General features: G+C 38.3%; 1 protein-coding gene across 1 annotated transcript in view; it reads left to right on the plus strand.

Moving 5' to 3' along the window:
• The window catches only part of TSG101 (tumor susceptibility 101), a 53,294-nt gene extending 27,808 nt beyond the window's left edge, over positions 1-25,486 (plus strand). The window contains exons 8-10 of the mRNA XM_065402736.1: positions 16,660-16,862; positions 21,921-22,160; positions 25,167-25,486. Coding sequence (XP_065258808.1) covers positions 16,660-16,862; positions 21,921-22,160; positions 25,167-25,256 — 533 coding nt within the window. The 3' untranslated portion in view covers positions 25,257-25,486. The remainder of the gene's footprint in view (positions 1-16,659; positions 16,863-21,920; positions 22,161-25,166) is intronic.
• Positions 25,487-26,225: the final 739 nt, after the last annotated feature.

Below are 26,225 nucleotides of genomic sequence, written 5' to 3' on the forward strand. Positions count from 1 at the left end.
AAGAGACATGAACATGGATTACCTTCTATAGATTTTTATATCCAGTACAGGCACTAATTACCAGCAAAGACGTCTGAAGGAAGGTAAATTTTTCTTCATGCATGTGGAGGGAACATGTTTGTCTAAACAGATACTGGAAGAAGACTTGGGCTCCCAGATTATGGTTGAGTATGACACATTTAGGATTTATGCATCTGCCTCACTTGTGGTCTTGGCTTTTCCAAAGTATGGAGTATGGCAGAGTGAGCCATGTTTAAGGGAGCTGAGGGGCTGTTAGGCCACATAGTTTATAAAGGTGGAGTCCAGACCAAAGCATTAATATTTGTTTGTGTTCTCTTAATAGCAGATGCCAGAAGAAAGCAGAAGCAGGTATGGATTTGTGGTCATTCGTATGTTTTCTGGGCAGAAAAACGGGCACTCGTAAGAAGCTTTGGCCCACAACTGGGCATTCGAGTGGAGGATGCTAAATTGCACTGGATAGGAAAGAGCGGCATGATGTGGGATCAGTTAATACCCACTCTGTTTCATGCACGAAGGCGTCTGCCAGATCCTGATGTGCTGGTGATACACCTGGGAGGAAATGATCTGGGGACAACAAAATTTGTGGATCTTATCATCCGAATTAAGAAAGATTTAGGATTTATCAAGCACACATTCAAGAATGTCATTCTGGTCTGGTCAAACATTGTGCCCCGAAAGGCATGGAACCAAGAAGAGACCTATAGATTCATGGATAAGAACAGAAAAAAAGTCAATAGGGAAATTGGCAACTTTATGAAGTTTATCGGAGGGTGTGTGATCAGACACGATTCCCTTGTACCGGAGTCTCCGGGTTTATTCCATCTAGATGGTGTCCTCTTATCTCAAAGTGGTACTGATGTCTTCAACCTGGATTTACTGAGTGTTTTGGAGACTTTGATATGACTTTGGAGGAAGTTTGACATTATTGGCCATGTTTTTGACAAGTAGGAACCTCACCAGGGGTAGGGAATACACCATAGGAGGATTCCCAATGATATGGGGATACTTTGGTAGTGTTTGGAGTTGCCATCTCTCATGTGGGGGAAGCAGTACTGGTTGCTGAATACATTTCGGAGGTTGATAATAGTGTTTCTGGCACATAATATTTGTTACCCCACTATTAAAATGAAATGTTATTCCCAGATGCTAAGCTTTGTTGTTCTGCAAGGTCTATTTAACATTTTATTTTGAGCTTAATTTGATTAATTTATGTAACTTGTTTAAAGGGACACTGCCAAATAATTTTTACCTCTTTTTTAAATACACTATCTTCTCTGTGTAAAATCATTCAATAGTAGGTAGCTTTGTTATAGGACCTAACGTATAATAGGTGAACTTTTTGAAGCATTTCATTATCAGAGATACAGTAATATGAACTATATGGACATATTCACGATGACATTTTCTGACACAGTATGCAACTTTAAAGGTATGTAAAATCGGAAGGTAGGTTGTCTGGCAGAGCAGGACGCTGTGAGTTGAGACTTCTGGGTTCTATTCCCAGCTCTGCCACTGATTTATTATGGAAATAAGTCAGTTAACTTCGCCATACCTCTGTTTACCTGTCTGTAAAATACATAATAATTACCTCAGAGGGGTATTTGACAGTTCTGATGACAGTTACTATAGAAGTTCAGTCTTGTTACTGTGAAGGTATAGACTCTTGACATAATGTCCTTTTTAAATAACACACTATTTTTATAGACTTGAATTTGTTATAGTATTTTTGGTTTTTTTAAAGGTGATTGAAAACACATCCTTTCCTTACCAATTTTGTCCTTTTCCATCTTTCCAACAGTTTTCCTCTTTCTAACAGAGCATAAAATTAACAATTTTGTGCTTTCCCCAATGTCTTTGATGTTTTCAGCGTAGCCCTGGCAAAAGTGTCTGATGCTCCAGAACCAGTAAGAGGCATTCTTGCTTTTATTTTGCTCTTTCAGAATTGAGGCCTTTTAAAACTTTCTCATATTGTGGATTTTCTTCTTCTTTGAAACTGCTTTACTGATTCACTTGAAACTCAGGTTTTTCTAACGTTAAATTGCTATAAACTACTTGACAGTGTCTCTTTAACTTAGTGACCATGTAGAAAACTGCAGCATTTTCCTTCCAGTAATTGTTGCAGTATATTTATATTTTTGTTGTAGGGAAAAAGCTTTGGGCCTGGTTTACAGTTTACTTTTTGCATATAGCCAACTAGCACTATAATTTAATTTTGTTAGTTGGGAGTGCTGAGCTACAAAAAATCAAAATATTGTGAAACGTGTTAGCAAATCTATTATTCCATGTAGTTAAGATTTAAAAAATTAAATTTTGTAGAAAAGAATTTTAATATTTCAAAAATCTCCATCTTCTCTCCTGTCTCAGTTCCCATTGTCAAGATATGTGTTACATAACGTTCATTAATTTGAATTTAAAGTAGTTTTGGTCAGTGGACTCAAGGAACCAGTTTTATTTTCTTAAATGAAGACTCCTGTCAGTATTTTGATAGCTCCTTGATGCAGCAATTTTCATTTGGAAATCCCTTTTTGACAGGACTTGAGAAAGGAACTGCTTTAACCTTACCAGGTGCCCCTTCTCCCCCTTTTGTCTTTAATCAAGTCTTCATCCAGAAAGATATTGGTTATGCAGGGAACTGCCTGCAAAAGGACACTTGTCAGAGGCAGGGGAGAGGTGAGTATTAGGAGTAGAGGAGTGTTCATTCTCCACTATTCTGGCCTTACGTTACTCAAATTCCCAGCCTCGCCAACTTTTTGGAGGCGGAATAAGGAAGCCGCAGTTTAATAGAAAACACCACAGTCTGTATACAGGACTCTAAGGCAAAAGTAATAGAATATAGGACCGTGTGCAGCCTAAAAGTTAGTTTGGTGAAGCTTGCAGTAGGGACATTGGAAAAGATTTATTTGAGTATTCATCTCTGTTCTTGAATACCTCTGAAGGTTTCCCTCATGTACAGGGCAAATTTGTAGCCTTTAGAGGAACTGGGGTTGACTCCCTCACGCACTGGGAAAGGTTCTGCTCAATACGTACATATCAAGGACTTAGAAGCACTTCCAGCACGTATGGCATGGGTACATTTTGTACCCTACACTTGGATTAGAATGTTCCCCGGTGGAAATACCTACACTCTGGCGAGGTCTACAGTCATATTTATACCTTTTTGATGTTGGACGATGTTGATGATTAATGCATTTAATTTGTATAACTTGGTGATTGTGTTTTACAAATAAAGTTGTAGCCTTTACTTTCTAGTCATCTTGTGGTGTTTTAATAAACACATGACATGGAAGGATGTGAGTTTACAAATTCCTTTTTGAGATAAAGTGTCTTTGTGACTATTAACTCCAGCCTGTTGAAATGTTAGTCGGTACTAAAACATACTAAAAATACTTTCATAACCGTTTCTAACTTAGTCTGTATAGTTCAAAAAGTTTAAAAGCACATGAAAGTTAAATACCTCACTTAAGACTTTTTTTTTTAAAAAGGCAGTAGCTCATAATACAAATAGTTCAGCCTGATCAACACACATTTGTGACTGAATATGACTTTGTTGCTATAGTTTTTGTTAAGGCTGTCAGTCGGTATTTGGTAATCGCTGCGGTTGAGTATCTGTTGGTTTATATATTTCAACCTTTGGTCAAAATGTAGTAATTAAGGTGCATAGCATTAACTGTAAATTTTGTTGTTTGCTGTTAAGCGATAGCAGTGGTGAATGTATGTTGTCAGGATTTCTTCTCTTTCGTATTCTCTCCATTTGGTGATATTCATGGAGTTACTGAGATTGGTTTGCAGAAACCATTGTCTTGTCGGGTGTTTTTGCTCAGGTTTGCCTGAGAGTGCTTGTATGCACACTGCATGTAAACATCTTCTGCGGGATCAGTTTTAGTTTGTAGAATTCTGTTGGAGTTCCTGTTCTGGTCTGTAGGTAAGTAACCCTTTTATCTAATCAAGGGAGACAATATCTCAAAAGATGGTGCTAATATATTGATTGTTGGGATTAGTTTCTTTAGCATATTTTCTTATTTTTATTGGTTTTATCAAAAATAGGTGGTCTAAGTTTTCTGTTCATGTTAATGAAGATATGTAGTTGTCTCAATAAGTGTCTGTTTTCTGATATATTCTTTTTGTAAATGTGTACCCTTGAAGCTGATCTGGGGATAGAAGATAGTCATTGGAAATTTGCTGACATTTACATGCTGAAACATGTATTTGCAATTTTGCATTTGATTTGCATTAGCCTTTGTTGCTTGGGAGATGTTCGTATCCAAGGGTGATCAAATAGTTTCTTCATAACGACAGGTTTCAGAGTAGCAGCCGTGTTAGTCTGTATCCGCAAAAAGAACAGGAGTACTTGTGGCACCTTAGAGACTAACAAATTTATTTGAGCATAAGCTTTCTTGTTAGTCTCTAAGGTACCACAAGTACTCCTGTTCTTTCTTCATAACAGCATCCTTCTAGTTAGATTCTGGCATTTAGCCACAAACCCTAGTAGGGGACAGGACAGTGCATTGCTGCCCCATCCTAGGGAGAGCTCAGAAGGGGATTATGCCTAATGCATGCACAGTTTCTTCTTGGTGCAGAGAGGGAGGAGTGCAGAGGCTGCACTATCCCATAGGATGGTGTGACCAGTTTTCCTCTCCCAGCCTGTGGCCCACATGGCCCACCCCAGTGGAACAATGTTTTTTCTACATGGGGATAAGCATAAATGGGAGGAAGGGGAAGTTCCCCATTGGAGTACATGGCAAAGAGGGGGTGTTGCATTGATTTGCACCTCCTCTGGAGTGATAAGCACCCTCCGGGGTGCAGGGAAGCAACAATCCCTTAGCTTCCCCAAGCATGGGAACTGAGATTGCCCTGACACTTGTGCAAGACTTGCCATGGGAGGAAAGGTTCCTTGAGCCCTCCCCTCCATCTTCTATCATATTTTTTGGCAGGGTTCAAAAGTTTAGTTCACGTTGCTCTTCAAAGTAATCACACTTGATTTTTGCTCTTCATTGCAGTGTACTAACTGCATTATAGTTATGGCTGAAAAAGCGCTTCATTTTAAGGCTGGGGTTTTCAGACTCTCTATACAGCATCTGTATTATAGTGGAGTGCCAGCTCCACTATAGTTTGAGTAGATCCACAGTTAATCTGCCTGTTTCATGCCAGTAGAGATGGGAATGGTGTTATGCTAGATTGATTATTGCAGGTTTGGTTATGCATGAACTGATAACTACTTACATTGGTTACTAGTAGCTGTACATGCACCACCATTTAATGAGGTGGTAGGATATTTTGAGCAGTCAGATCACTTGCATGCATCCTGCCATAGACCAACTTGACAACATAATTTATCTCACTGAGCTGCTTGATGATTTTAAAGGGCCCCTCCCAGGCAGCTTGGAGTTTATTCTGCCACATTGGAATGAGTGCCATAACTTTGTTCCCTATTCCATGTGACCTGGCCTGTGCCATGTGGTCATACCAGACAGTCTCTCTTAGGCTTTAAATAGGTTCTCCTAAGCAAAATCCAGGAGTTCTGTGAGCCTTTCCCTAAAGGACAATATATATTCCACCGCTTCCCCCTCAGGAGAGGTCTTAAGCTCCCACTCATCCCTCACTTGGTTCTAGGGTGCCACACCCTCCTTCCAAAGAGCAGTGCAAAAGGGGAAAACCGGATTCTTAGTGAATTTCTCTATAGGCAAACAGCAGATACAGTAACTTGTCCCGATCATGTGATCTAGAAAAGTTTCCAGCATTATTTTAAGTGTCCTATTAAATCTTTCCACCAATCCTTTGGCTTGAGGGTGATATGCAGAGGCCCACAAGTGTCTGACCCCATGTTTCTCCCATAAGCCCTGGTGAAGGGTTGATATGAAAATGAGTCCCTGAGGAACTTGCTGGGGAGGAAGCCCACCTAGCTGAAAATTGACAAAAGAGCATCACATCTGTGTCTGCCTCTATGGAAGACAGAGCTGCAGTCCTGCAGGATAGCAAGTAGCATAATCTACCACCCCTACTATGAATTTCTTTCCAGTCTGGGTCTCCTTACTACAGAGTGCCACAATATCCATGGTCAGCTTCAAAAAAGGTTCCTCTACTCTAAGTAGTGGCCTCTTGGCTGCTTTACTCTTTCTTGAGCTTTTTCCACCTTCTGATAAGAATCACATGTTCTGAGTATTTTTTTGACTGCCTCAAAAACTCCAGGCCAGTAAAAATTATGCAACAGCCTGTGTTTTGTGTGCTGGATCTCCAGATGCCCTGAAAAAGGGATATCTTCGGAGAAGTTTAACATCTTAAGGTGATACTTCTGGGATACCACTAACTGTCTTCTGATACTCCAAGTCTCTGTCTCCCCTGGGGGAAACCATTCCCTGTAAAGGAGTTGCTTATTCCACAAGAATCTCTTCCTGCATTCCTCAGATAAGAGGGCTTTCTGCCCTGGGACTGGCCACTGCAGCCCTCACCTTCTCTAAGGAGGGTTTGGAACACAGCTGCCAGGGCAGGGAGTGTAGCCTGCTCCTCCCTGCTAAACTCATCCTGTTTCCCCCTCTTGGCTTGGATATCAACCAAAGCAACACTTAACTCAGCTTATTCTCACAGGCCGGAGGGGACAGTTGTGCCAAATGGCAGGGGAACAGAGGTGGTCTCTCAAGTAAATAGTCCCAAGTCATTTTTAGGAGGGAACTGGTATTCCTCTCAACTGCGGATCTTAAGTTTTTACATAAAGAATTTTTTGTTTCTTGCTGCTACAGTGTTGTGGCTTGTAGAGATGAAAGACTATTAAAATGTCCTGTTAGGTCACATTTATAAGCATAACATACAGTTTGTCATTAGGGATCAAGCGTACAGCATTTTATTTGTTATACCATGACATTTAAATAGGCTTTTTGATTAGTGAGCTTAATTTCTGTTTCTTCAAAGTTTTTTTTTTCAGTCTTGTCCCATTCATTATCCTTCTGATTCTGTTACGGGTCTGAAGCTGCTGTAAGGTCACTTGTGAAACCAGACTCTGCATAGTAAAGGTTAAGTATCTGAGTGCTCCCAGGGATTAATGGCTATGTGCCATAAAATCTTCCCAAAGATGGGCTAATTATAGAAGTGACAGAAAATGCTAAGGGTTCATTCTCTGTAAGGAGCTACATTGAGATTGTTTCAAAATGAAACCTTACTTGTGCAAGGAGTTAGTAGAAATCCACCATTTCCTGTCTTGCATTAACATTTTTGTCATCTGAATTTCCATTTTTAAGATTAAGATGTCTTCCCTGATATTTCCCTCCTGGTTTATTATTAAAATGTCTTGTACAAAAGTGTCCTAAATAAGGGATTTTCAGAAAACAGCTAGTATTGATCACTGACTTTGGTTTTGCTTTATAAATGTATATTGTATATAAAAGAAGGAGTGACTAGAATCTTGTGAACTCTCACATTCGTGATCTGAGTGTCTGGATGGTTACAATTCACTTCTCATAATTACAGTTGTCTGGTAGTGAGTATACTCTTCTGTTCCTTTAGGAAACTTTACAGGGCTAAGAATGTTTAAACCTCTCCTGGCTACCATAACCCATTGCTTTCTCTCTTCCCCTTCTGCCCATCCCTTACCTCACAAATAATTTAACATAAAAGTGATGGTAAAATCTTTGCAATATAATAAAACAATGTATATAACTCATTACTTCAGTAAATAATATTAATATTCAATTACTGTAAATTAAAGGATTTGGTTCCCCTCTCCTCCGTGGTTTATGTGGTGTTCCTATAGAAAGTGCTAGTCCTGTCTCCTCAGCATTGAAGCATCCTTGAGACATTCCTTTTGGTTTATGTGCCGTTTCACATGCTTTCATTGCCACATGTGATAAGTGTTTACAACTTTTAACAAAATATTGTAGATGTCTTTATGGACCAGTAAAGTGCCTGAGTGGCATGAGCTAGAAATGACACCTAAATTGATAATGTATATACATTTTTATGAACCAGACAACATAATATTTTTAATAATCTATCAATCGGCTTCTACACTAGGAGTATTTAGTCTATTAATAGATGAATTGTACAAGAAGCTTGTATATATTTTATATATAAAATAAAACAGTAATACTTATTGGCTCTGAATAGGTGCCATTAGGTTTAGAACTTTGTGCTGCATATCCTGCATAGAACAATTAACATGCAACACATGCTAAATGAGTCCATTACTACTTGGTGAAAAATATAAAATATGTCATTGTTCTGTTACAATTTTTGTATCATGAAAAATTAATGATCAGAAATACTGGTGATACATGTTTAAGGTACGTTTTTCAGTAGTTTTAAACCACTTTCTGTGTGATTGTAAAACAGACATCACAATATGCCATACGTCTTTCTAGTATTTATAGGGTAGATAAGGTGATTCATTGAAGGGAAGAGAGTTCTAAAAATGAAGTTTTTACTTCTTGAAAAGTTTTCTACACTCTCTTTTGTTGCTTGTTGTAACTAAAAATTACTTGGCTTAAAGACACTTGATTCATCTTTATTCCATTGACGTGGATGAGGGTGTGTACCTTTGGCTCATTTAGCAGAGTTTGGTGAGTTGACGATATAGGTACTGCATGTGTTTTTTCACAGTTATCCTTGTTTCAGTTGGGTGGCTTCAGGCTTTGAAATAACTGGATGGGAGGAGCCATTCTGTGTTCGGAGCAGAAGAAAGGACAGGATGAGGGAGAGCCATGGGCTTTGGTTTATAGCTTCTAAGATCTACAGGAGCAAGGGTAGCAGCAGAATGGGGGACAGACAGCAGAGGCCTAATGTATAGTTTCTAAGCCCAACATAGACTAATGAAGAGCTCCTAAATTCCATGTAGACTTTCATCGAGCAACTCTCGGGAAACATTCTAAAACAATTTCCAATACTAATAATTTAGTTAAGCTTGATTTACTCCCCAGAAATGTACTGATCAGTAACATCAGAGTACTTGTAAAAAGCATGCTGTTTTAAAGCTGAAATTACTAGAAAAACCAGGAAGTTCAAAGTAAGTGTGCTAGAGTACAGTTATGGAAGATGTAGTGTCATAAACCAAATGAATCTAGCTAACACAGGCACAAAGATGCAAATACCTGATTTAAAGCATAGCTAATATATACACTGTTAAGGCTAGAATCTGTGGTAACAGCCTTCCAACTTCTGTTGGCTTAAATTTTAATAGTTCATATCATTTTTAGAGTAGAACTTTGTTATTTTCAGATGTAGCAGCTCAGTCTTAACCTTTTCCAAAAGTTTAAATAATACATGCATCCCAGAAGAGGACTTTCTTTTACAGTTATTCCCTTATAAGACTCTTGTGCATCAAAAAGGTAGCGATACACTGAATACTTGGTCAGGATATATTCATTGTGGTGCAGAGTAGGTGTTCTTGGCCCATTACTTGTGGCATTGTCTTTACCTACAACATTCCAGATATTAATCTATAACTTTAAGACACAGAAGCTGTAGAGATCAATGCTGGTCTAAACCCAGGTCTCTTCTTATTTGGAGTTAACATAGACAGCTTTATAGCACTGCAAAACCCAATGTGAAAAATATATTAGATTCCTGATGTAAATAATATCTGGATATACCCATCTTAGAGTATTTTCTGATGCTCTTGATTTCAGAGTTCAAAATCTCAGATTAGGTTTGATCTTGCATCTGGGCAATCTTTCCTGTTCTTGTGTTATCTGGAGTACATGGTTGACAGCAGAAGTATCGGCCCATTGACTATTAGCTTGTGATTGTGTGGTTTATTTTCTGCTTTTAAACTTTCTTCCGGTACTGTCACATGCTATCGCAGAGAAGATAGCCAAAACAGTTTCAAGTAAAACCATGCTATAAAAACCCAACTATTTTAAAAATAAATAAGTCTGAACACATAATATGTTCAGAAACAGATCCATTCTGTTGCGCAACAAAGATGTGCACTATCTTGAGGATTTTATTAAGTCTGAGATGCTGACAAATGAAATAAAGGCTCAAGAGTTCTGATTTTAAAAGGTTCAGCACAAAGTACTAGTTCAAAGACTGATTGTTTAGAGACAGGATTTGCTCATGAAGGAGATCAGATAATTTTATGGTACTCCTTTTGCACACAACCTGCATGCTGATTTGCATGAAGTATAATGGCATTCTTGATTGGAAGAATTGGCTGTTTTTGTATGGGAGGGTAAGCCTTCTGAGAAATAGTCAAGATTAGAAACTGGTATGAGAGAAAGCCCATTTAGTTGCTTGTAAAACTTTGTTTGGAATGTTTTGATTAATTTAACGTGTTAATCAAGAGGATGCACTTAGCCATCGTTACAGCTTGGGGATAGAGAAAGTTGGTTTTATGTCACCTTTACAGCTCCTCTGAACCCGAGGTCAGTCAGGGACCAGGCTATTCCCTGTTATACATTAGAGCAGCCTTAAGACTGCTCTAATTTATGTCCAGCTGCTGGTGACCCTAATCAGTTATTCTGGCAGCTGGGGATCTCTGGGGCATAGATATATCCTGGCCACTCCCCCTTTTCCCTGACCCACACCTACTGCAGGGCTGGGGGTGTGTGGCATTGGACACTCCACAGTGACTCCATGTCAGCGGGGGGATGTTGGAAGAATCCTTCACCAATCAGTTTAGATGGCATTGTGGCTGTTTGGTGCTGCCAGTGTAGGTCCAGGATCCTGACTCCAGTTCTTCCTCAAACACCTGGAAATTTTATGGTGGGTCAGTTCCTTTCCTTTCAGTTCAGCCATTCTTTGTTCTCCTAATCGTCTCTCTGTTACATCTTGTGAATCAAAACATAAAAAGTATATTTAATTACATGACTACAATCACATGTTTTTTAATTTTAAAAAATTACTATTTATGCAAAATAGATCAAATTTCAAAGAAACTACCACAGATGTATCCACCCTATCCTTAGGCAAAAGCCTGAAACTGGAGATGGGCTTTGCTGTGTGCCTTCAAGGTCCGCAATCTTAGGCTCTGTCAGAACAGTTGAGAATGAATTCCAGAGTTTAGGACCATCCACAGAGAACTCATGTTCTCTTCACTTCTGCCTTTAAAAATAAATGTCTGTAAGGAAATATTGAGTGGGGCAGTTACTGTACAACAAAGTATTCGGGATTGAAAGTGTTGCACACTTAGGAAGAAATTTTCTGATGCATTTTAGAATGGAAATTTTTGCAGTCTATTCACCTTTTACTTAATTATTTAAGAATTATTTTATAGTTGGCTAATCCAGTAACTTCTTTGATGTAACTTGATATGCACTAACCCCAAATTAAAATTACTAATGTTTTTCCTATATTTTTATTTATGCTAGATTTAATTGGTTTGTTTTTTTAATAGTTTGCACGTTTAAAACAGTGTTTTCCCCTCTGGACCACTGTGTTGGAAAAGTAGGCTTAATTTTAGGTCTTGGTTACTGGCTCGATTTGGCTAACAGGGGCAGGGAATGCTGAGGAGGGAGAGGTATGTGCCTTGCACTGCTTCCCTGAGATGAATTTCAGCTGATTAGGGAATCCCTTGACTGAATCTGAAAGGATATACAATCATCAGTCAAGAGGTCCATAGTGAAAAAGTAAAGGAAGTGATCTTGAAGATATACCTTTCTTTCCGAACATATTCTCAGTTTTAGTCTTTAGAGGTATGTGACTCTTGAGGGAGTTAGCCTAATTCGCAAAATTCTTTCTGCTTTGTGATTGCGTGCTTTTGAGAGAATTTGGTTTGGCTATACACTGAAAGTATGATGTGGATGATGTTATGACAACTTGACTTTATCCCTGTGTACATGGCTTCCTTGGGTATTCTCTCTTTTCTGAAGTTTCCCTTGCAGCGACAGGACTTCAAAACTGTACAAAGTTCAGCCATATAAAGGTTGCAGAGTCTGGTCACGCAGGTTACTACAGTGATTCCTGTTGCTGCAGTTGAGGTTTACTGTATCTCAAAGTAATTACGTGTAAACCAGAAGTATAAGAGAAATTGCAAAGCTGTGTTTTATTCTTTGATAGATAACAATTAAAGTGATTTATAATGGAGACTGGAATGATTATTTTTTCAGTGCAGGAATATCAACATGAAATTGGAGAGACTGAAGTTTCCTGCATTGTAGGCATGCAACACTTTGCTGCAACTAATTGAAAGGTTTTACATTTTTTTTTTAAAAAAAATGTACATTAGTCTAGCAGAGGACATATAGCTACTCACTCTGAAAGTGTGAACTGCAGAAAAAAAATCTATTAATCGTCCTAAAGGCTAATGCATTAATGTTACATTCAAAGAAAGTGACTAAGAAAATCTTGGCAGAGAGTTGATTTACATGATTGTTTAGTTTTTCTATCACACTTGCTAGTATTGAATCCCATGTGAAAATAGTATTTGCTTAGTAACTGTAACAAGTCACACATAGCTAATAACCACTTTACTGTGGTAATCTCATTTTATATTGTTTAATAATAATAACGTTGATTATTCATCCCAAGTTAATTACCATGATTATTACATAGCACTTACCAGTTTGCTACAAAGGAAAATATATTTTATGTAATATCATCTAACCTTTTTGGAAAGTATATGGAAATTGGTTTTGGATCTAATTGAGTGTAGTTACCCAGTAATCTGTAGGAGTCTATAAATGTTTCTTACATTATACGTATCAGGTGAAACCTATGAGTTAGAGTAACTGCAATCAAGCTGCAGCTAGCCATATTCTTTTGTTTGCCCAGATTAGTTAGGTTCATTTAACTGAATTACAATAGAAGTTAATTGTATAATTAATTTATACAGAATCTTCTTACAGTTGGCTGACTTTATCTCTTTAAATGTGTGTATAAAGCAAAAGTGATTATCTGCTAAAGCCAAATAAAATAATTTAGCCAGGAGAAAAACTTCTGAAACTTTTCCTAGATATTAAGTAATTTTATTATTAGTAAATGCCTAATATAGATACCTAGTGTGACCCTGAGTGGTTACTTCATATTATAACACTGCTACATATTCTTAGTCTACTGAAATATAAGATTAACATTACTCCTGATCTACAACAGTTAATTACGGTAAGAATTGCTGCTTTTCAAAGGAGAGTTGTAGCTAAAAATGCATCCTCTGTGACTCAAGGCTCTCCCCCCCCCCCCCCCCCCATTTTTAGCTGAACAATGGTAATAATCATGAAATCACCTGGGAAGAGCAGGACCTGAGAGAAAACTTTAGGCTCTTAACCCATCTAGTAATTAGTCATCAACAAATGCCCTGTTTCTAGGTTCACATATATGTTTATTGTTCACATATATGTTTGTTTGCAAATACACAAAATAGGCCAGTCAACATCTCATTTTTGTTACTTAAATGAGAGGAAACTATGAAAAGTACAGTTGTGCTTCATGATATGTTGTTTTTTGGTTTAGAGGTTTTTTGGGTTTGTTTTTTGCAAATACGTTCATCTAAGATCTACTGACGTTTTACATTTCACATTTTTGTACAGTCTTCTGCAGTTGGAAAATGATTTTTTTCTTATGACTGAGCAACAGTCCTTCCATAAGATTATTAAATAACAAAATCCTGAATTAACAGAGGCTTTTTTAATCAGCTATATTTTTAATTAAGATGAATGGAAGCTTTCCTACCATCTGGAACACGTACTAAGTATTAATTATCTTGAAAGGCAGTTGCACAATGCACGTATGCTCAACATTTCTGTAGGGTGTAAAGGAAATCTTGGACAATTCCCCTTCCCACACACACAAATGGCATTCAGTAATAACAAAAAACAATAGTCTAATCCTGGGTCCTAGCATTAATGCAATATCTAAATTTGTTGCCTGCAGTTAGAAAGGTAACATCCCAGGCCCAGTTGTTTTCATCCTTTTCCAATTATAGCAACTTTTGAATGAATACTGTATAAACTTCAAGCTATATATTCACATTTTATGAAAGATTTAATCCTTTTTACATTATGTAAATAGGAAACTATTGTACCTCTTCTTCTGTACGTCTGAGTAACTTAATAGTTTATGAAAGGCTACTGCTTATTTTATATCCCATACATTATGGATCTTGTTCCTGCTTGTTATTGTTTTGACTCTCACTATCCCTTTGTAGCTTTCTAGAATTTACTTAAAATAGTTTTGATCTTTTAGCTTGGGGTGAATATGAGGGAGCAACATACAAACTTTTATCTTGCACTATATTCAAATCCAAACAATTGTATATAGTTATGCTTTTGCTTTTCTCTTTTGTAATATGTTTGTGCTTAAGTTTACAAACATTGTTAATGAAAAGAATACTAATAAAATAACAGCAATGATGTGAATGCAGGGCATTTCCTGGAGATTAACCCATTGATCTTAGAGGTCAAAGTGTGCCTCAACATATCTCCCAACTGGTCGGTAATCCCAAAGAAACACTCTCTCTCAATCATTATTGCTTTATTAAGTTTTTTTCATTTTCAAGAGCTTTCTTTTAAGATATTTGAAAAACTAAATATAGCCAATGTTTGGGAAGTTTTGTTCAGATATATACTTGAGTGATCAACAAAATGAATTGTGAAAACTTTTAAAACTCAGTGCTGTGCAGACTTTTGTGAAGAGTGTGTATATGCCTGTGCGTGTTAAGAATCGATCAAAGAGTATTAACTGACATGTAGTTCATTATGCAGAGGGAATACTCTGGTTGGTAGTTACCCAGTCTTCCTTACATGTGCTCAGCTATACATTTTTAGAGAGAAGAGGCGAGACTCTTGGGAGAGGAGCTGTGAACATGGTGAATGTTATGTTGGACTGTTAAATTTTAACTTTGTCAGAAACTGGCTGCAGTAGTGAACAGGAAACTTCAACGAGTCGAAGAGCGATACTGGACTTTTCCATCGTCTGGAGGAAAGAGAATGAATCAATACCTGACCGTCAAGTTTTGAAGTAAAGAAGCTTGTGTGCACCTGCCTTCAGTCAGATTTAGCCACTAGAACAAGTAAAGAAATATGGAAGGTGGGATGCAAAACTCCTGAAAAACGAATATATCACTAGAGAAAATAAATAGTCATGTCCTCACAAGAGACAACGAAACCAGAAAGTGAAATCTGAGGAAACTGGAAGGAGAGACTGGGACCAGAGACTGTGTTCCAAAGGGACATTGTGGAACTAGATACCCTAACCAGTGAATAAAACAACAACCGATAGAACAAAACAGCTGAGAGACTTTAGGAAGAATAGACAGAAATTTACAACAGTTTACTTTGTTGTTCAGTGGACTGGAGATTATAAAAACAGCTGAACTTGGGAATGGACCAATCACACCAAAGTCATGATGTCTTTTATGGATGCTCACTGTCACCCAAATAGGTTAATCATACACAGATCATCTTAAAGAAAAAAAAGATTAGTAACCTGGAAAAGATTGTAATTCAAAAAGAAGAGTTTTAATTTTAAAGATCAAGGGAGAAAGAAAAAGGATGGATGGCTGCGTATGAAAGCTGTGGGGCACTTTGAGTTGATGTTTAAGGTAAAATACAATTTTCATACTAAAGTACTATTACTAATTTTTGTTGGTTTTGATGTTAGTGTGACATGAATAATTGGTGCTAAAGGCATACAAATATTTATGAAAACAACATTTTTAGTAGTGTTAATGGAAATAATGTTTGAGTTAAATCAAGTGTCAGAATTTGTATGTATAAAGATTCCATGTTAAATCAAAAGGACATGTGCAAGACCGTCTAACCTGCATGAAGACAATGTGGAAAACTGCAGATTAGAAAGCACTTTGGGAGTTTGTCACACTAATGTTCTAAGGACTGCTTTTTACCTACCTATAAGGAAAGAGACTTTTCAATTGGGAACATTTTTGTGCATAAATGAAATGTTATATTTGGATTTATATTTGAATGAGATGAGAATCTACTATGTAACAGGTATAGGAAATTTAAAAGGACTGATACAGAATCGTAAAGGTTTCAAGAAATGATCTGTGTATAATTTAAGGTATCAAAAATAAACCAACATTTATCTTGGATGTTATTCTATTATTGCTCATTCATTCTTTCTTCCTTATTTCAGTGTTGAAAGCACCAATCAAAGGTTATATTCTGATAGAAAAGCAGTCTGGTGTGTTGTTCAGAATTAAGTTTAAAATATCACATGTAGGGTGTATCCATTTACTTCTGGCTGTTTACTAGGTTTGTCCATCCTTGTTGATAGAAAGTTTCAAACTACAGAATATCTGAAGACCAATTCACATTCATAGGCCAGCTGTTAACATTCAAATATGTAATTATTATGATTGTCTATCTTTTATACTAAGCTCCTCCAGAGTTTGCCATTAATTCACCCTTCTGTTAGAGACTGAAACTCACTGTTTGTGGATCTCAACTGCACTTGTTGGTGATGAGATGGGCAGCCCCTTTTTAAAATTAGGATTGAAAGCACGGTTAGATTTGAATGTGAGCTGAGTGCATGGATACACCTTTAAATTTAATTCATATATGGTTTTCTGCATTTCATTGTGGTCTCTGCATTGCTTCTGAAAATTAACTAACATGGAAAAATTCATTTTATGTTCCTATCTTATATTCTTAAAGCAAGGTGCAGGTATTTAACCACTTTCTGTCAAATGGCCCTGTAACAAAGCTATCCAAAAGAGTGAGAGATAATTTTGTGCCTGTGAATTTTATTCTGCAGGTCCCAGCAGAGATGGTACCATCAGCGAGGATACCATTCGAGCTTCTCTCATTTCAGCAGTGAGTGATAAACTGAGATGGCGGATGAAAGAGGAAATGGATCGTGCGCAAGCTGAGCTCAATGCCTTGAAGCGGACAGAAGAAGACCTGAAAAAAGGTCACCAAAAGCTGGAAGAGATGGTAACTCGCTTAGATCAGGAAGTGGTAAGCTGATTGAGAAAGCAATGCCATATGTCTTGATTTCCAATAGTGAACTGAACCATGTATGTGTAAAGTCTGTTTTGAGTATAATGGATGTTTCCAGGCTTCCAGTATGTCAGTTTTAAAATGTCACCTTTTTTGAGGGGGTATGGGGGTGAGAGCAAGAAAAGTAGATGGAAATGGAGTTAAGACTATTCAACTCACTGTCCAGAATATCCACTTTATTATTTTATTTAGCAGTAGGGAAACTGTAATACATTTTGTTGAAGGATGTGTACTCCTGAAGATGATGCTGATGTAGGGATGTGTATAACTTTCTGCCTCCAACTTCTGAACAGTAATGGAGACAATTTTTACTATATCCTGGTACTACCACTGACTCGTGATCTTATGCAAGTCACTTTAGCCTTTCTGCTTTACTTTACGCATCTTTACAAAGAGAATGTGAAGATTAGTTAATTAGTATAGCATTTTCAATAAGCAGGTGCTATACAAGACATTATTATTTTTGTCAACTAAACTGGCAGGTGTGTGACATTACAAAAAAATAAAAATTTATCGTATATACTCGTTCATAAGCCAAATATTTTTGGTAAAAAAGTGATGCATCAAAGAGCGGGGGTCGGCTTATAAATGGGTCTACACCAAAATTTGATGATTTTAAACTCTATGGAATCATTGAATTGAATATCTAATACATTGTCGCTTTGTTTACCTGGAGCGTCTGCAGGCCTGGAGCCCCTCAGCTCCCTGTAGCCGCGGTTCGCCGCTCCCATCGGCTGGGAACGGCGAACCACGGCTACAGGGAGCTGAGGGGCTCCAGGCCTGCAGACGCTCCAGGTAAACAAAACGTCCCGCCAGTGGCTTACCCTGACAGGCCGGGAGGCAAAGTTTGCCGACCCGTTTATTGATGTAAATACTGCCGCCTTTTAAAGTTGCAAAGGCTTTGTTTAGTGGACTATATTGGCTTGAAGTGGACCTCATAAGTCTCGAGCCAATATGAAAATACAACGTGCAGAATCGATGGAATCTCTAATAAAATTGAAATAGCCTGTTATCCCTACAGACATGCCAATCTACAGGGCTGCTTTGAAATAAACAAAGAACAATAATAATTTGACAATGATAAAGCAGGTAACATTCCTGTATAAAGTCCTACAAAATCTATAACTACAATAATAATAATAATAATCTATTTTCATACTAGTATTTAAAATGAACAACGGTGAAATCAAAAGAGAACGGTCTTCTTATCATGCAGCGTTCAAACTTAAAGTTGTTGAATATGCAGAAGCAAACAATAATTGTGCCGCTGCTCGTGAATTCTGTATCAATGAGAAGCAAGTAAGAGAATGGCAAAAAAATAAAACACTAAAAGACATGCCAGGAAGCAAGAAAAAATGTCCAATGAGGTGCGCTTCATTTCCTGAGCTAGAGAAAGATCTCAATAATTGGGTTGTTGAATTTAGACAAAATGGGTACATTGTCACTAGAACTGGAATTCGTCTGCGTGCTCTGCAAATGTCGAAAGACGACAAATACAAGTCAGTAAAGCCGTCAATGTTTGTTGCATCAGCGGATTGGTGTACTCGCTTCATGAACCGTCATGGTCTCTGTCTTTGTCAGCGAACAAAGATAGCGCAAAAGCTGCCTAGAGATCTGGAAGAAAAAATCGAATCTTTCCAAAGGTTTATTATAAAATATCGAAAGGAATATGCATTTGAACTGTCACAAATAGGAAATATGGACGAAACACCTGTGACATTTGATCTCCCGAGCAACAGAATGGTAACTGGTGTTGATGAAAAAAACAGTTTTAATTAAAACCACTGGCCATGAAAAAATTCATTTTACGGTGTTTGGCAAATGGATCAAAGCTCACTCCTGTTGTTTTTAAAAGAAAAACTTTGCCTAAAAACATGAAATTTCCTGCTGGTGTCATTGTACGTGCACACGAAAAGGGCTGGATGGATGAAAGTGGGACTATTGAATGGCTGGAAAAAGTATGGAATAAGAGACCAGGAGCACTTTTCAAGAAACCTGCTATGCTCGTTTGGGACATGTTCAGCGCACACAAGACGGATGAGGTGAAAAATGTGGCCAAAAATATGAAAACTACTTTGGCTGTAATACCTGGAGGCTTAACTTCAGTTCTACAGCCGCTTGATGTCTGCCTGAACAAACCCTTTAAAGATAGGCTACGCAAAATGTGGTCTGAATGGATGTGCTCAGGCATGGCGAAGTTGACAAAAGGCGGGAATCTTACGAAGCCCAAAATCAATCTGGTAATCCAGTGGATCAAGGACGCGTGGGTGTCCATTCCCTCAGAAATGGTAGAAAAATCATTTAGGAAATGCTGTATCAGCAATGCACTCGAGGGGTCAGAAGATGATGCCATATTTGACGATGACACAACAGAGGCTGATGATGAGAAGGAATCTGACTCTGAAGATGACACTCCCGACACCTACGATGACAATGCAGGTGCAACTGTGACTGAAGCCGAGTTTAATGAACTGTTTGGTGAATCAGAGTCTGATTCAGACTTTGAAGGATTTTAAGACTTTTTAAAGTCTCATATTGTTCTAAGTTACTTGTTTTAAATATCCATTTACTGATTTTAAATAATGACTGTAATTTTGAAGGTGAATACATATTTGTTCAGTTATTATTATAACAGGTTTTTCGTTAGATTACATTAAAATAATTCTAGCAAAACTTTTGAGTATTTCTTGTGATGCCAGCTTTTAAAATATAGCAGGGGTCAGCAAACTTTGGCTCCCGGCCCGTCAGGGTAAGCGGCTGGCGGGTCGGGACGTTTTGTTTACTTGGAGCGTCTGCAGGCACGGAGCCCCTCAGCTCCCAGTGTCCACGGTTTGCCGTTCCCAGCCAATGGGAGCTGCGGGAAGTGGCACCACTCAATGTGTGGCAGCAGTCAAAAAAGCTAACAATGTTAAGAACCATTAGGAAAGGGATAGAAAAGACAGAAAAATGCCACTATAAAAATCCGTGGTACATCCACACCTGGAATATTGCACACAGTTCTGGTTGCCCCATCTCAAAAAAGATACATTAGAATTGGAAAAGGTACAGAGATGGGCAACAAAAATGATTAGGAGTATGGAACAGCTTCTATGTGAGGAAAGATTAAAAAGACTGGGACTTTGCTGCTTGGAAAAGTGACAACTAAGGGGAGTCTATAAAATCATGAATGGTATGGAGAAAGTGAATAAGTGTTATTTACTCCTTCACATAACACAAGAAGCAGGGGCCACCCAATGAAATGAATAGGCAGCAAGTTTAAAACAAACCAAAGGAAGTAATTCTTCACAAAACGCACAGTCAACTGTGGAACTCATTGCCAGCGATGTTGTGAAGGCCAAAAGTATAAGTGGGGTCAAAGAAGAATTCAATAAGTTCATGAAGGATAGGTCCATCAATGGCTATTCGCAAAGATAGTCAGAAATGCAGCCATACGCTCTGTGTGCGCCTAGCCTTTGACTGCCAGAAGCTGGGGGTGGACAACGGGGGATGGATCACTCGGTAATTGCCTGTGCTGTTCATTCCCTCTGAAGCACCAGGCACTGTCCACTGTTGGAAGACAGGATACTGGGCTAGATGGACTATTGGTCTGACCAAGTATGGCTGTTCCTATGCTCTTAACCTCACTCACACTATGCCCCTCACTGTGTGTGGCTGCTCACCTTCCTTCAACTGCCTGTGGCGCTCGTCCATGGTGCACGGGGAGATTGAACAGGAGTTTCAGGAGGGGAGGGGATTAGAGTAGTCTGGTGGGGGATGGGGCCTAGAACCTCTGCATGGAGACTTCTGCACATCAGAGGCTCCTCCTGGTACTGCTGCATTGGTATACTAGGAAGCTGTGGCAGCAGCAGCACCAGAAGGAGCCATTCATGTGCCAGTACCTCAGCATAAAAACAGTCACTTCCCAATCCTTGCCCCTGTCTCAGCTCTTTGGTGCACTGTGGCAACAGCACTGGGAAGCACTTCAGTCTCCAGTGTCATGGCATAGAGGCACTGGACTCCATCCCTACCTCAGTCTCCCTGCATAGCCCTGGACCCTCAAGCCAACAGCCCCCACCCCCAACAACAAAAAGCCTCTTCCATCCCTCATGCCCACATATCCCTGTTAAACTAGTCCTCATACTTGCTAATATCTCATTATGTCTCCACAAGCAGCACTCATTCTGGCCTCCCACATTTTTGCTCATCCTATCTTGGTTTCTGAACTACATCTCTTCCCCATCCCCTGCTTGCCATCTTGCCTCCACGGGGTCTCTGTGTTGAGTCAGAGCCAATAAGTCTGCAAGAGAGCCTTGCAGCACTGGAGAATGGGAGTAGCTGTTAGAACTGGACAATTATAGGCTAATCTTGACAAAACTTAACTGTAGGTTATCTTGAATGAAGGGGGATAACTATTTTTGTGGGTTAACTTTACAAGATCAAAAGTATCTTATGTCCAAGATATTATCCAGATCTATGTGTAATCCCTATTTTGAAACTTGTGGGGATTTTGCTTCTTTAACTAGAGGGACCTAAGAAAAAGTGAGGAAAGCAGGACAAAATTACAGAAAGGAAGGAGCATTTTTCAGTGTTTTCTTTGTAATAGTTATTATAAACTTTAAAAGTATATGAAAAATTCAGTTGCCCTCTGAAGGATTATTGTGCTAAAATTGTAAACCAAATTCAATCATTAAAGTGCAAAATGGAGGAATTTCTGTCCTGTTTAAGTATGAAACAAACACAATCTTAACTATGGGGTTGCTACCAGGTAAATGAATCGTGGCATAACCGTAGCCAGTATAGTATAAAATAAGTAATCACTCTTATTCCTATTTATACATTTTAAAAAAGCATTCAGCTTTAAATTAGAGGAAATATCCAATCTATGTGGTGGTAGAATTTACAGAGTAAAACCCTAATACAAGTGAGCAAAGAAACTGAGCCAACTAGAGTTCTTCAAATGTGTATCAAAGTAAAATGTAAGAGGTCCTCTGGATCTCAAGAACTTTAACAGAACAAGTATTTTAAATATTTTTTTAGGCTGAAGTCGATAAGAACATTGAACTTCTGAAGAAAAAAGATGAAGAACTTAGTTCTGCACTGGAGAAAATGGAAAATCAGTCAGAAAATAATGACATAGATGAAGTTATCATTCCAACAGCACCACTTTACAAACAGATCCTGAACTTATATGCAGAGGAAAATGCCATTGAAGACACCATCTTTTACTTGGGAGAAGCATTGAGACGTGGGGTTATTGACCTAGATGTCTTTCTAAAGGTAGGTTTCTCAAGACACTTTTGAATGTGCATTGAAAGTTACGTATTTGACTAATGTTTTGGCACTGAAAATTCCTGTGTCTGTCCCGAGATTGTGTTGCTGGGCTTTTTTGGCCAAAGGGGAACCAGTAGGTCTAAAAATGTCTGCATTTTTTTAAAAAGAGAACTTCAGTTAATAAAAGGAATGTCAGTGCTTGTGAAATGTCCCTAGTTAACAGCATTGTAGACTAAAGTCCTGTGTTAATAGGCCAGGTGTAATGGTGGCAGTGCCAGTGTGCCCACCTTGCTTTATCAATATACCTTCACCCTGATTGTGGAGAAACTAAGTGTAAAGGTAAGCAGTTATTCAGTCAGTCTCCACCCTCATTCTAGACTTGGTGCCTTTGCTGAAACAGCTAACTAAGAGTTTGTGGTAGTGTGGATACAGAAATGGACGCAGACCACCAACTCATTTCCCATAGCCTAATACTCCACTGTGTTCATCTTTTTCTTCCTTACATCGGATTTTTCTATTCCAAGCAGAGTTTCAAATGCTTGGGTGGCTTTGGATCAAGACATAGCCGGATACTAAAAGATGAGTAAGAGGACAGAATGAAAAACACTGTTTTAGGCATTGACTTCAGTTGGCTATTGGAGGTTGTCTGATTCTGAGGCAAGCAAACCATATGTATGGATAGACAAAGAGATACCCAGAAGCCACTTCTATAAAAGAGAAACTGCTCATTACCACTGCCTGCCTATGGATTTGTTTATTTATGAGTATGGTGAAGATTTGACATAGCTTATTAGCTCAATGTGGCAGTGATCTATTTTTATAGGTGGGGTATAGAAAAGGGAAAGAAGGGGAAGAGGACAGTCGCAGCTTGTCATCTGCTTAGCTGTGGTTATCAGGCTGGGTTTTATAGGCATTACAGCAGAGGTGGGTCTTAAGGGAGGCATTTGAAGGAAGACAAGGTGCATGTGGGAGAAAGCCTGGAGGCTTTTTACAGGAGAAGCTGACAGGCTCGCAGTAAGGGCTTGCGACATTGGCAGAGCAAAGGAAGTGATATATGTCACAGTAAGTTACTAGGTTAGGAAGGGTGGCGTGAAGTTGTGAAGGATGCAGGGGTCCACCTGTGTGGAACCAGTTGCATACCTGGGGAAGCCTAAATCTAGGAAATAGTTTACTGAAGTCATTTCTCTTTTTTAGTATCTCTCTGCTTTCCAGTGGTGTAAAGGCACGCTAAATTGTAGTGTTCTGCATTTGGTATGCCTTTAAGCCTTCACTCAACTTAGAAACAGGAATTGTAACAAATCTGACCAGCTTTCCATTCCATAAAAAGGTAGCTAACACCACATTGATTTACTTTTAAAAAACGTATCTCCAGCATGGAATGGTAGTATAGATATTTTTTAATGGCTAGTGCAATAAAAGGCCTCATCCCTATGAGTCTGTTTTCATTTATAACCTAACAGGTAGCATGGAAATATTGATCCAAACTTTTTGGAATTATAATTCACAAGTATTTCAAACATCTTTTGGCCCTGTGCATAAGAAATCCTTCTAATTAGATGGGAGGCATATAGCAGATATTCAGAGTGACTTGATTTTGACCAGTTAACTGAGCAACCAGGCATTTTGCCAACCCACTTAATGACTGTCTTGGGGTGCAGGAAGGAAAAGCAGAGGGTTTGGAGTTGCTGATCATAGTCTTGTCTTAACTTCTAGGTCAAAGCATTTAAAGGGAAGTTGATAGGCGAAATGTTTAATTAAGGATCAGGATAAAAAATGCCATGGGGTGGGCAAAAAGATACCCCACCTTTATTTTGCAGGTGAATAAATCCAGTGATTTTGAAACAAAGTATTAAAATTAAACTGATTCAATAAAACTATTTAACTTTTAAAGCTAATTGTTGTGTACCCATCTTAGTTAATACTCCTTTTATATTTCTCAAATACAATGCCTAAGGGACTCAAAAGTCTAGTAGTGTGCACCTAGGCAATCAGTCAGGAAATAAATACTATTGGTTCTTTTTTCTAATAATAGAAGTTCACTGACATTCCAATTTGGGCTGAGACTTCAAATCTGGGATTCATCTTTAGCATCCCATGTATGGAGAGAGCAGCTTGGCTGTTGCATTCACCAGTGTGGTCTTCACCCCAGCTTCAGACAAGTATTGTCTCATGGGAGGCACAATGATAATCTCCAGTGATTCAATTTAATTTGTTATACTCTTGTGGAAGTAGAGCAAGAACTGACAGGAATTTGAGGGGATTTCAATGCAAACAGTGTCTTCTGTGAGCAAGAGTCGGGCTAGCTGTTAGCCTAATAATGCGAGATTTGTAGAAGCGAGGATTGTGTGAGGCGAATGGGAAAGAACTGTGTGAGAAGTTCCTGTGACCTTGTGTAGATAAGTATGGAATGTAGACTGTCTAAATAGATGTGAAAATAAGATATCAGGATGACCTATGTATAAACAAAATGCAGCTGTTGCTCATTATTGTATGTAACAAAAGGTATAAATGCTTACTGTAATTGTTTACCTGGAGAGAGACCTGCCTAGGAGGGGGAAACCCTGTGTCCTAGTGCACTCTCTCCCTCTACGCAATTGCTTGAGAATAAAGTATCTGACTTTGCTGCACCCAACCAAAGAGAGTGAGAACTCTGTTTTTCTCTGACACTCTCCATACATCTGAATACATTTTTACCGGATACTTAATTCACTAAAAATAAACCATAGTGAATGATAATTTAATTTGATAGCAATTTATTTGCTAAGAAATAGCAATGAACTATGTGTTGCAGTTTGCAGAAAGTGTAAAGTATTTTACTTTGGGACATATCTTGAGGTTTACTCAAATCAGGATTTGGCCCTGAAAGTCTAAATATTCATTTCCAAAAATAAACATCACATTTGGCTCTCAGATTATCCAAAGTATTAAAATTTTGGATTGCAGATAATCTCTGATTGTAATGAAGGGCATAAAGTTGATGGCTACACTAAATTGTATCTTCTCTTTCCCCAGCATGTACGTCTTCTGTCGCGCAAGCAATTCCAGCTGAGGGCGCTAATGCAGAAGGCAAGAAAGACTGCTGGACTCAGTGATTTGTACTGACCTCTCAGACTTTAACTGGGAAGTAGGGCTTCTTATGAAACAGTCACTCTCTCTTTCTTTTAATCAGTAGGTGCCCAGAATAAGTTATTACATCATTCAAGTGTAAGATATTTTGAATTAATAATATATTTTCTTTTTGGTAAAGACTAGCTTTTATTAATGCACTTTCTATTCCCTGTAACCTTTATTGTGTTGGTGGATTAATGCTAAATAAAACTTGTTGCATAGTTTTTTTTTCTTATGTTTTTATGTAGAATATATACTTCCTTTGCAAACAGATACATCTTCCTAGTTTGTGCAACTTTTTATTTCACTAACAAAAATACATATCAATAATATATTGCTGAGACCTGGAAACATCTTTTCTTTGATGTCCAGAACTAGGAAGAATAAACACAGTTGCTTTAAGTATGGCTGGTATGTCATTTTAAAGTTTAATATAAACTAATGAAAGAGCAGGGTGACCATAGCAAAAACTGTGGTGATTTTTTCCTCCATTCTATCTAGATATTACAATCAAATATCACTCACTGGTAGTCTTGCAGTTTGTAAAAACAGCTAGACAAAATAGGGAACATTAACCTGAAAAATTAAGCTGAGATACAGAACGCTTTTACTCATAATCACCTCATGGAAGCTTGAAACAAATCTATTTCCTTTAAATTGTTTATGCTGCAAATTGCTTTCTATAATCAACACTAATGGATCCTGCTCTTTTCCTATGTGTCTAATTAGCTTTGCTTCCTTAGATTAGGGCTGGTGTGGGCTACCTCAACAAATCCTTCATGGAAACCAAATTTTCCCTGTCCTTTTCTCATTCAGATGAAGTGCAGAGGTCATATACTCTAAAGGGCCCAAAACAAGGAGCACTCACACTTCCCTAAGCAAACTGCCCTGTTTTCATGCTAAATGAAATAACCTTCCTCTTGTAAGAGGCCAAAGAAATCCATGTGTATCTTCCAAAAGAGT

This window comes from Emys orbicularis, chromosome 4 (genome assembly GCF_028017835.1).
Source record: "Emys orbicularis isolate rEmyOrb1 chromosome 4, rEmyOrb1.hap1, whole genome shotgun sequence".
NCBI classification, from domain to species: Eukaryota; Metazoa; Chordata; order Testudines; family Emydidae; genus Emys; species Emys orbicularis.